The following is a 12,233-nucleotide window of genomic DNA, read 5'->3' as shown; positions in this document are numbered from 1 at the left end:
TAAGTACATACATATGTGTGTGTAAATAAAATAAGGGTTTTATTACAAGGGATTGATTTATGCAGTAGAGGTGGGCTGGCTACGCAAGTCTGAAGTCTGTAGGCCAGGCTGGAACTCAGTAGGCATGGGCTGAAGCTCTTGTCCATAGGTTAATTTTCATCTCTCTCTTTTTTTTTTAAGATTTTATTTATTTATTCGACAGAGATAGAGACAGTCAGCAAGAGAGGGAACACAGCAGGGGAGTGGGAGAGGAAGAAGCAGGCTCCCAGCGGAGGAGTCTGATGTGGGGCTCGATTCCATAACGCTGGGATCACGCCCTGAGCTGAAGGCAGACGCTTAACCGCTGTGCCACCCAGGCGCCCCTAATTTTCATCTCTTAATCTAGGAAAGCCTCAGCCCTGCTTTTGATGCCCTCTGGCTGGTAAAATCAGGCCCACCACGGTATTCTTCCTTATTTGAAGTTAACTGATAAGGACTTGTTAATTACATCTGTAAAAATTTCGTGGCAGCAGAACCTAGTTAGTGTTTGTGTAACTGCAGGAAGCCATCACAGACTGGATAAAAAGGTCACATTGTACGTTAGAAGCTAATTCCTGTGGTGGATTGTAATCTATTTAAAAAGTATACTGTGTGGCTTAAATAATTCTGGTTGTGTTTGAAGAAGCGACTGATTATTCACTGGGATAGGTGTTATCCTTGGAAGCAGGTGCTTTAGAGAAGACTATATACTTATTTTTGTGATGCTGCCGCCACTCTAAAACCTTTGAAGTTTTTTTTTGGGCGGGGGGAGTCCCACCACGTCCATTTATAAGCCACAGAAGAAAATCTATCTTACTATTTTCTTTAATACCTTGTTTTTTGACCAAAAATCATATACAGTTCTATATCACTTTCCTTTCTTATTCATCAGACTTGGTTCAGAATTTTTCCAAAATTCAGATGTCAGCCTCAAGAAACCTTAATCCATTTTATGCACCTCTAGGACATTAATCTTCCCGAAGCACAATTACAGTCATTCTAACGCTTACAGCCTCCCAGCTTCCCATTGCTTGCAAGTTAAAGTAGACTTCAATGGGCATCCAAGGCTCTGTGCAGTGTTGCCTCAATCTGTCTTTATGAGCTAATTGCATCCTAGCAGCACGTACTATTCTTCAGCCAGCCTAGATTACTTGAAATAGCTGAGGATGTCTTTATCTTTCTCATCTGCTCCCTTTTGCTGTGCCTTCCGCCCTTACCCCCATTCACCCCCCTGCCCAGTCTTCTGGTTATTAAAAGCCAGCTTTCACAGCCTGGCTCAAGTGGTATGTTCCTCATGAAATTACACAAAGATTTTCTTTTGTGCTGGAATTTTCATAGCATTCTGGTGTTACTGTTCCTCTTACATTTAGAATCCTGTACAGTATTTGTAGGGTGTAGCTGTCATGATCTTTCTACTAACTGTAAACTTAGGGCAAAAATGGTGTACTTGCAGGGTGCCTGGGCAGTTCAGTCAGGTCTGACTCTTGGTTTGGGCTCAGGTCATGGTCTCAAGGTATTGGGATTGAACCCGTGTTAGGCTCCATCCTCAGCACAGGGTCTGCTTGTCCCGCTCCCTCCCACTTCTCCCCTTGCTCATGCTCTCTTTCAAATAAATAAATCTTAACCAAAAAAAAAAAACAAACCCTTATTAATCTTAAAAAAAAATGGTGTACTTGCTTTGTTTTTTCATAGTGGTTTGGTGCTTTATCTTGGTCAAATGAAATGTGAGTTAGCATCATTGAAGGTATTCTGACTTAGAAGAAGTTCAAAATTAGTTTCCAAACAAACCCTTATTAATCTTAAAAAAAATGGTGTACTTGCTTTGTTTTTTTCATAGTGGTTTGGTGCTTTACCTTGGTCAAATGAAATGTGAGTTAGCATCATTGAAGGTATTCTGACTTAGAAGAAGTTCAAAATTAGTTTCCAAAACACTTTCCACAACAGGAGCATCACTCAGTCTAATAATGCATCACTCTTAAGGTCGACAATTTGAAAAATGCAATGCTGAATTATATATGTTAATCTTTTCTATTCACGTTATAGAATCACTACTCCTAAAGATTATTAGAGTTCTTGTCTTCCCTTAACTAAACCAGGTCATCAAAACCTGCTGCTATCTCAACCCACAGCATTCATGATAGAGCATGTGCTGGCCCTTAAACTGTGAATAAACTCCAACTGAGTACTCTGCCTATTCTAAAAAATGTTGTAGAACTTCAGTATATTCTGTTTGCTTGCCTTTCATCTTTAAGACATTAACACCCTTCTCCCCCTCCCCCCCATGCCCAGCACTAACAAGCACTGTCTTCATATGAGGCAGGCACAGACAGAACTGTAGCCACTGCCTAGGGAGCTATGCCTTCCATAGGTTCAAGAGTCATTCAGAATGATAACCTCTTAGGATGTAGTTCTGTTTTTGTTTTGCTTGTTTTACATTTAAGTGAAAAATTATGCTTGTGAGTTGTTGAATGTCAGCACAGCCCTAGGAACCAAACTGCCTGGGTTAGAATTGGCTTTGTCACCTGCTGATAGCATGATCCAGGGCAAGGTATTGAATCTCTTTGGCCCTCTGTTTCCTGATCTACAAAACAGAGATGGAAATAGCACCTACCTCTCTGGGGTTGTTGCCAGAAGTTGATGTAGAACATAGTTGATGCTCAGTATATATAAGCTCTTACTTGCTGTATTATATCACTGTCATCATGTGATTTCAGTGAGCTGTTAACCTCTGTATTATAATAATCCAATAATATTTTCTGCTTTCTGCCTTCCTGTGTTTGGGGGAATGGAACCAACATTCACCCAGCTTCGTAAGACTCTTGACTTCCTGAGTGTCAGTGTGTGCATTTCCAGAGCCACTCCACTTGGCCTGGGACAAGGAGGGGGCAGTTATGGGGCAGTAAACATTTAGTTGAGAGTAGAACAGATATATCGTGGCGCCTGGGTGGCTCAGTCAGTTAATCATCTGCCTTCAGCTCAGGTCAAGATCCAGGAGTTCCGGGAACGAGCCCTGCATTGGGCTGCCTGCTCAGTGGGGAGTCTCCTTCCTCTGTCCCTCACCCGCTCATGCATGCTCTCTCTCTCAAATAAAAAAATAAAAAAAAAAAAAAAAAACAGATGTAACAGGAACACTTCAGATGCAGTTATATTAAAACAACAGAGTAGGGACTGAAACAAATGCATCCATTCAGGAGACTTAAGAAATGACCATCCTGGGGCGCCTGGTGGCACAGCGGTTAAGCGTCTGCCTTCGGCTCAGGGCGTGATCCCGGCGTTCTGGGATCGAGCCCCACATCAGGCTCCTCTGCTGGGAACCTGCTTCTTCCTCTCCCACTCCCCCTGCTTGTGTTCCCTCTCTCGCTGGCTATCTCTATCTCTGTCGAATAAATAAATAAAATCTTAAAAAAAAAAAAAAAGAAATGACCATCTGGTAGTAAAAAATTCTAGGATAAGAGAATGCCAAGCATCTTGTGGACATTACCTAATTTTTAACTGTATAGTTACATGAATTAAACAGTTTTTCCCATTTTACAGAAAATGTCTGTTGCTCAGATAATTTGTTCTAGATAATAAGCTATAGTCTATATATAGTTATATATATATATCTATATAGTCTATAATAATATAGTCTAGATATAGTTATCTATATATATATATAGTCTATAACAAGTTATAGACTTATGATTCAAATCCATATTCACCCTATGTTTTACTACTTCAAAAATCACAGGAGAATAACCTGAAGTCTGTGCGGGTTTATCCAGACCGTCTTTAATTAATCTGTGGCCTTTTAATTTTTCCCTATAAGTAAAATATATACAGCATTCTCAAAAAATCCTAGTGGAGGCCACTGATATAAGTGGCTCCTATTTTCACAAACCAGATGCCAAGTAAAGGAACAAATTCGGAAGCATACAGAATAAGACTTGAAATCTCCTTAGTACTTCTAGGACAGACTTCATTGTTCTGTTTTAAGAGTTAATGATTCTCTCACCATACCAGTCACCGCTTACTTAAATCAGTCAAGTTGGTTTATTGTAGTTCCACAATGAAATTCCAAGAGGCCAGCCATTCCTCCTGGTGGCCAGGGAGACAGCCCTGCCAGAGAGCTCGTGCACTGTGCTCTGGACTTGGTGACTGGCCTCTGCTTTGTCTTGGTTCTGTTGTTCAGTGTCAGTACTCATGGCTCCATGTGTATATTTTTACTGCGTGCCCTCAATGAAGCTTTTGGCTTAATAGGATCCCTTCTCCTAAAGCAGTAGTGAAGCTGCGTGGCTGGGCGTTGTGTCCTTGTATTCTTGTTCTAGGTAGATTTTGATTGAATGGATTGCTCAACTTTCATTACATTTTTTTTTTAAAGATTTTATTTATTTTTTTGACAGAGAGACAGCCAGCGAGAGAGGGAACACAAGCAGGGGGAGTGGGAGAGGAAGAAGCAGGCTCCCAGCCTAGGAGCCTGATGTGGGGCTCGATCCCAGATCGCCAGGATCACGCCCTGAGCCAAAGGCAGACGCTCAATGACTGAGCCACCCAGGCGCCCCAACTTTCATTACATTTTAAGGAAAACAACAACAAACCTTAAAAACTGAAAGCTTATGTGTTCATACTGGGCACTTTTTTCTTGCCTTTCTCTACTTCAGAGTATAAGCATAATGCATCTGTGGCTGCTGGGAATAAGCATCAGGACCAGAGCAATATTTTAGAATTTTCACTTCTTTCTGAGTCTTAGGTTACTATATTTCTTTTCTCTGATTTCCTATTTTTTCTGATTCCCCTGGACTGGTAGGAGGCAGTAGTCCCTGACCTTGAGAAGGTTTACAGTCCAGTGGTAAAATAGGGACACGTACATAAAGAGAATGTCCAAGAAAAGATATATGAATATACATATGTTTTAACAGCCAAACAGTAGTAAATGAAGATGTGCCTTGATTTATAGTTGGTTTTATAAGGTGTGGGAAGTGAAATTTTATAATTGAAAGTTTAATATACTTTACTGAGTTTATGAGAACAGGACTCCATAGTTAAAAAAAAAAAATCCTCCCATTATGTCCCATTATGCAAATACCTATTCATCAAATGATCAGTCCTAAATATGGTTTGCTGCATATCTGTTTTCTTTAATGCCACACAGCTCCATACACATAATAGAATGGTGTTTGAGAAGGGAGATGGGGCTTGTTGAAGGAATTGTACTTTTCTGCTTGTGATTGGAGAACCAGGACACAAGAGAATACTACGTGGATGCCTAAACTGTGATATATAGTGGTCTTTATAGAAGACCTGTGTGCAAAGCATTGAAAGGCTTTGGCTCCTGCCTTCATGCCCTGCATTTATTTGCAGTTCACAGGGTGTCTAACTGCTCAGAAGTTCAGCCAACGATTTCATTGAGCAGGTGGAGGCTCGTCTTTCTTTTGATGGGATGATTTCTTAAGAAGTAAGCCCATCCTTAATCTCATTGAATTCGTTCCAGTCACATCATTGCAAAACATTGGGCTAACAGACATGGTTCATTATTTACCTTCCTTCCCAGCTCCCCAGCCTCAAATAAAAAGGGGGGGGGTGTAACAAGGCAAGAAAGAGCACTGAGGTTGTGTATGTACGTGTATGTGGACACATGCCCTCACAAATGTTAAAGTTGATTTGTGTTGGTGTGCTAGGTAGTACTTGAATTGGGAATGAGGATGTGTGCCAGGGACATGAAGGAAGAATCATCAAAAGAAAATATTACAGCTTGAGAGGTGACTAGGAATGACCTAATCTCTGTGGAAACTTCTCAGTGGGTCATGAAGTAGGAAAAACGGCAGCGGGAGCCAAGCCAGAACACTGGAGGGTTTTTCTCCAAACCATCATGCCAATTCACAACATTCGCTAGATAAATTGTAGGTCTTCTTTTCTTTCTTCTTTCCGTTCCCCTACCTTTGTCCCCTTTGTCCTCCCAAGAAGTCATCTTGTGTCATCATAATTTATATGTGGGGCCCATTGTTGGGGTCTGAGGACCTGGACAGGATTATACCCAGCATTATGCATTTATTCTTGTGGAAAGAACTGACAGCTTACTGTTCAATGTCTACACATTGCTTTATAGATGAAAAGTCTTGCATCGATGCCAAGTAACATCGCTTTTAGGAGTGTTTGTTGTCAGGATGATAAAAGGCATTTATCTCTAGGCCCACTGGAAGCCCAAACTTCCACAGCCTGTTTCTCTCATATACAAGAGAAGCAGAGCCTCCTGTACATGCATTGATGATGCTGAGAGCATCATTGTTCTCAGTTTTTAAAATAAAGTGGTCACCCAAAGAAAGGACATTGGGTAGGGATGTGGGAAAGAAGGGATAGAGAGGCATATTCTCAAATACTCTTCAGCGGCATCTGACCTTGACTGCAGGGGAATTTATGGTTGGAGAAATAGATGGAGTAGGAAGAGACACAACATTTTAAACAGAAGACTTGAAAGTACAGTCTAGGGCAAAAGGATCATGGGGACCTCTTACAGTAAGTTAGTAGGTACCAGAAGTGAAAAGGTGCAAGGCCATCAGATGACTGCTGCCAGTCACCGTTTCTTGTTTGAAATGGAAATGAGACTCCCGGGGTGAGCAGCTACAGAAAAGGAAAGACTGGCTCAGTTGTTAGAGCATGTGACTCTTGATCTCAGGGTTATGAGTTCAAGCCTCACCTTGGGGCTAGAGCTTACTTTAAAAAAAAAAAAAAGGAGAGAGAAAGATCCTAGGATATGCTACACTCACTTCTGGATTTTGAATGCAAAATAAAGCTGTGACAATCTGAATAATGGGAAGGAATGTGGTCAATCAGTAAAGAAGCTCCAGTTGCAAGCAATGGAAACTACTTTGGATTAACTACAGGAAAGAGTGTACTGGAAGGATTTGAGGGCAGTCGTTAAGCGTCTGCCTTCGGCTAAGGGCGTGATCCTGGCGTTATGGGTTTGAGCCCCACATCAGGCTCCTCATCTGTGAGCCTGCTTCTTCCTCTCCCACTCCCCCTGCTTGTGTTCCCTCTCTCGCTGGCTGTCTCTCTGTCAAATAAATAAATAAAATCTTAAAAAAAAAAAGATTTATTTGTTTCTTTTAGAGAGAGTGTGAACAGGGGGTGGGGTTGGGGAGAGAGGCAAAGGGAAAGGGAGAGAGAGAATCTCAAGCGCACTCCCCACTGAGCATGGAGCCTGATGCGGGGCTCAGTCTTATATCCCCTTGACCATGACCTGAGCTGAAATCAAGAGTCAGATGCTTAACTGACTGAGCCACCCAGGGACCCCATTGTTTTGTTTTTTAATACCAATGCGAAGGACCCAGCTTGATCCGCTAATATGCTAAGGTGCTGCTAGAGTTTAGCACAACTAGTTAAACCTCAGGCTTGCTGCCAGTGTCCACAAACCAGTCCTGCACCTGAGGCCCTCCTGACCTGGTAAAGCCACTGTACCTTCGATCCATGTCTTTCTGTGAACTTCTAGAAAACTGTAGTCCACTTTGTCCAAACCAGCGGCTGATTTCCTACTTTATTGTATTTTTTCCTAGATGTCTCTTGTGTTTGTTTATATCAAAGTTCCTCAAGGGCAGGAATAAAAGGCTTAGACAATTAGTAAGCTCTTCCAGATCATGACATATAAAGTAGATGGAGATCAATCCAAGAATGTTTCAGATGCCTCTTAGTGGGCAGTGAAGTGTTATGGGCTGAACTGTGTCCTTTCCCCAATTCACATGTTGACTCACTAACCCCTTGTACATCAGAATGGGACTGAATTTGGAGATGGGGCTTTTTAAAGAGGCCATTAAGTTAAAATGAGGTGGTTAGGGTAGGCCCTGATCTAATCTAACTGGTGTCCTTAAAGAAAGAGGAAATGTGGACACCCAGACACACACAGAAGAAAGACCAACTGAGAACACAGTGAGAAGAAAAATATCTGCAAATCAGAGAGGCCTCAAAAGAAACCAAACCCTCTAACATGTTGATCTCAGATTTCCAGTCTCTGGAACTGGAAAAAGATTACTTTCTATTGTTTAAGCCCCCCAGTCTGTGGTATTTTGTTATGGCCGCCCTAGCAGACTAATATATGAAATAAGGAGGCGGGGAAATTAAAATAATGAATTTGGGAAGATACTCTATACTTGTAAGCTCTGAGCTGTCAGATACCACTCATTAACAGAATCAGACACCATTGTAGGCTGTCCTCCTATGCAATAGCCTGACGCATTCATTACGCAATGCAGGGATGCCTTCACAAAGGATACTAGAAACACACAAGCACCCCCCCACACGAAGCAGAGAAAACGTCTACACCTGGGAGGCTGTGTATGCAATTCAGTAAGTTCTTTCCTCAGGTACTCTTACTCAAAGCAGCAGGATTTTTATCTGTACTGCTGATTGAAGATGCAAGCTGCCTGCATTCTAGAGCCACAGCGACCACCTGGAAGCTGATCCTCCTTCAGTCAAACTTCCATTTGTATAACACACACCAACCAACACCTGGATTTCAGCCTGGTGAGTCCCTGAGCAGAGAAATCAGATAAGCTCATGCTTCTGACCTCCAGAAACTGTGAGATGAAACAGCTGTGTGTTGTTTTAAACCATTAATTTGTGGATATTTTTTACATAGCAATAGAAAACTGATACAGAACTTACTTACTGAATCCTGGAAGTTTAGAACTAGGGCCCATCATTGAAAGCTCAAAGGAAATTAGTTTTTGAACGCCTAAAAGTTAACATGACTTTGCACACCTGAGACTAAATTTATGGAACCAGTTATCAAAAGAACCCGTAGCGTCAAAAAAACAAATAGGTTTTAGAAGGATTTCCATGGATGACCTTTCAAAAAAATGAGAGCTTATTCTCTACTTGCTTCCAAAAATGATTTGAAGTGACTTTTATAAGGCATGTTTAATGATAATTAAAAAGACAAATAGAAATTTAAACCATGGAGGATGAGATATGAACAATATGAAAAATCTTGGCCAAGTATTATAAGGTATTTAACTTTGAATTTCTTAGGTCAAGATATTTTTAAAGAGGTAAAATGATAAACTATAGGAGGGGCTCTCAGTCCTAGGTGTACACAAGAATACCTTGGAGAACTTATTAAAAATCATCAATGCCTGAGTCCCATGTACTGGGATTCTGACCTAATTGGTCCATTGTAAGGAAAGAGCACCAAGAGCTGGTCAAGCTGCCCCACCCAGGTGATTCTAATATGTAGCCTTGGTGGTAAACCACCAAAATGTTATTTTTATTATCAAACAAAACCATCCATACTAATTTATTAGGAGAGATACATTATGTTTTGGGATTTTTTTTTTTATTGTGAAATGTGTGTGATAGAGAATGTCCTTATGCCTTTATGCTTAAATAGTTTTGCAGAAAATGCAAAGATATTTATATGGCTCTTTCTTTAAAAAAAGTTTTATTTAAATATAGTTGATACACAATGTTACATTAGTTTCAAGTATACAAAATACTGATTCAGCATCCCTGTACATTATGCTGTGTTCAGCACAAGTGTAGCTACCATGTGCCACCACACAAGGCTATTATTCCTTAAGCTGTAATTTTAGCTCCGTGACTTATTCATTTCATCACTGGAAGCCTGTGTCTCCCACTCCCCTTCATACATTTTGCCCATCCTCCCCACCCCCATTTCTTTGGCAACTATCAGTTTGATCTCTGTATTTATGAGTCTGATTCTGCTTTTTGTTTGTTTATTCGTTTGTTTTGTTTTTTAAATTCCACATATGAGGAAATAATATGGCATTTGTCTTTCTGACTTATTTCACTTAGCATAATATCCTCTAGGTCCATCCATATCACAAATGGCAAGATCTCATCCCTTTTCATGGCTGAGTGATATTCCATTATATATATATATATATATATATATAATATATATGCATGTGTGTATATATATGTATATACCACATATTTATTCGTTTACTGATGAACACTTAGGTTGCTTCTATATCTTGGCTATTATAAATAATGCTACAGTAAAACATAGGGGTGCATGTATCTTTTTGAATTAGTGTTTTCATTTTCTTTGGGTAAATACCCAATAGTAGAATTTTTGGATCATATAGTATTTCTATTTTTAATTTTTTGAGGAACCTCCTTACTGTTTTCCACAGTGGTTGCACGCACCACCAACAGTGTTTCCATTCCCACCAACAGTGCACCAGGGTTCCATTTTCTCCACATCCTTGCCAACACTTATTTCTTGCCTTTCTGATTTAACCCATTCTGACAGGTATGAGGTGATGTCTCATTGTGATTTTGGTTTGCATTTCCCTGATGATTTATGATATTCAGCATCTTTTCATGTGTCTGTTGACCATCTGGATGTCTGCTTTGGAGAAGTGTCTCTTCAGGTTCTCTCTCTAGGACTCTTTCTGTCTTTCTCTCTCTCTTTCTTTTCTCCCTTTCTCCCTCCCCTTTCCTTTCCTCCCTTTCTTTTGCAGTTTTATACCTTTATTTGACAATCAGCTGGTAGTTCTCATCCACATTAACTGTCTGTAGGCTTTTGAAAGTGGTGACAGCTACATAGGTAACCAATGTATACGGCTTGTTTGGTGAATCTTTATTCTCGTTACATTTTCTGGACAACTGCACACAGATACGGTATGGAACATTCCTTATTCCTTTGGCCTGGACAGCTTTGTTGAGCCTGGTGTCAATGTGCACACCTGGAGTAGTTCCCATCTCCTTCATGGCAAATTTCTGGATCTCTTTGAGTGCCATAGGGGCAAGATTCTTGAAACACATTGCATGGATGTGCTTGTGAATGTTGATGGTGTATTCTCTGGTCACTACCTCGTTGATGGCAGAATGGCCCTTCTTGCCACTCTTCTTTTTGGGAGTCATTCTGCTGGGCCCAGGTGGGAAAGCAATGACCATTTCTTATATCAACCTCTGACTAAACACCAAAGACATCATCAAAGTAAAATTTTTGAAGGGATTTCTATGGGGGATGTAAATGAATAAGTTTCTGATGATATAACTTATTGGAGGAATTGGAGTTTAAATTTCCTGGAAATGTGAATGGACACATCTGTCTTTGCAAATCTATTTTAAATAACCACCCCGAGAATGTTCATGATAAGGATTGGAAACAAAAAGTTCAGCTTGAGGTGTCCAGTGGGAATCTGTGATAAAAATATATTTGCTGAATGAAGGGACATGATTAAGCTTTTGGCAGGTGTCATCTTGATATTCATTTGCAAAAACGTCAACTTATGTTCTGTTTTACACATTTACAATTGAGATTTGATTTTTTTCAAGAGAACATTCTTTTTTTTTTTTTAATGATTTTTTATTATATTATGTTAGTCACCATACAGTACATCCCCGGTTCAAGAGAACATTCTTGATCACTCTGATTTTAAAAATGTTTTGATATGGATTGTATAAAAAACACAAATTGAATAGGATTTATTTTGAGATTAGATAATCCTTAGATATTTGTTAGATATTGAAATCCAAGGCTGATGATACATGAGGTAGTGCTATGGAAAATTTTTTAGCAATTTTTTCACTTGCAGTAGTGGTTAACAAACATAATACTGTGTGCCCAACGTTGTGCTAATCACGTTCTATGTTAACTAGTTTAATCTTCATGGCAACATGTTGGGTAATACATTATCATCCCAGTTTATGGATAAGAACACTGAGACACAAAGAGATTAAGTGACAGGCTCAAGGACATTCTATTAGTAAGTGGCAGTTGTAGCATCTGAATCCAGGCATTGTGGCTCTTGAGCTTTTGAACCCATCCACCATGTGAGTCACACAGCCCAGTAGCGGGCACTGTGGGTGAATTCTAGAATAATCATAAAGCATTTGCTGAGATGCTTGGAGAAATGCATTTTGGTGGGGAAATAGACAAGCACACACAATCATACCTGGGAGAAAGGGGAAGGCTTGTGTGGATTGCAAATGGAAGTAGCCAACCTGAGTTATGTGGACCCAGATACTAGCCATGCCTGCAAGTCTTGTTCTTGTTCTTGTTCTTCTTGTTCTTCTTCCTTCTTCTTTCTTCTTATTTTAATGATATTTATTTATTTGAGAGAGAGAGAGTACATGAGAGAGCATGAGCAGGGGGGAGGGGCAAAGGGAGAGGGAGAGACAGACTGCCCGCTAAGCAGGGAGCCCGATGTGGGACTCAATCCCAGGATCCTGGGATCATGACCTGAGCGGAAGGCAGATGCTTAACTGACTGA

General features: G+C 40.4%; 1 protein-coding gene across 1 annotated transcript; it reads right to left on the bottom strand.

The window, feature by feature from the left end:
* Positions 1 to 10,485: 10,485 nt before the first annotated feature.
* On the bottom strand, positions 10,486 to 10,878 carry LOC103676292 (60S ribosomal protein L31-like). Its single transcript, XM_040645238.1, has one exon. It carries the CDS (start codon positions 10,876 to 10,878, stop codon positions 10,486 to 10,488), a length of 393 nt encoding a protein of 130 aa, XP_040501172.1.
* Positions 10,879 to 12,233: the final 1,355 nt, after the last annotated feature.

Source organism: Ursus maritimus, unplaced genomic scaffold (assembly GCF_017311325.1).
Source record: "Ursus maritimus isolate PB19 unplaced genomic scaffold, ASM1731132v1 scaffold_31, whole genome shotgun sequence".
Taxonomy (NCBI): domain Eukaryota; kingdom Metazoa; phylum Chordata; class Mammalia; order Carnivora; family Ursidae; genus Ursus; species Ursus maritimus.
This window is presented reverse-complemented; position numbering and strand designations above follow the sequence as displayed.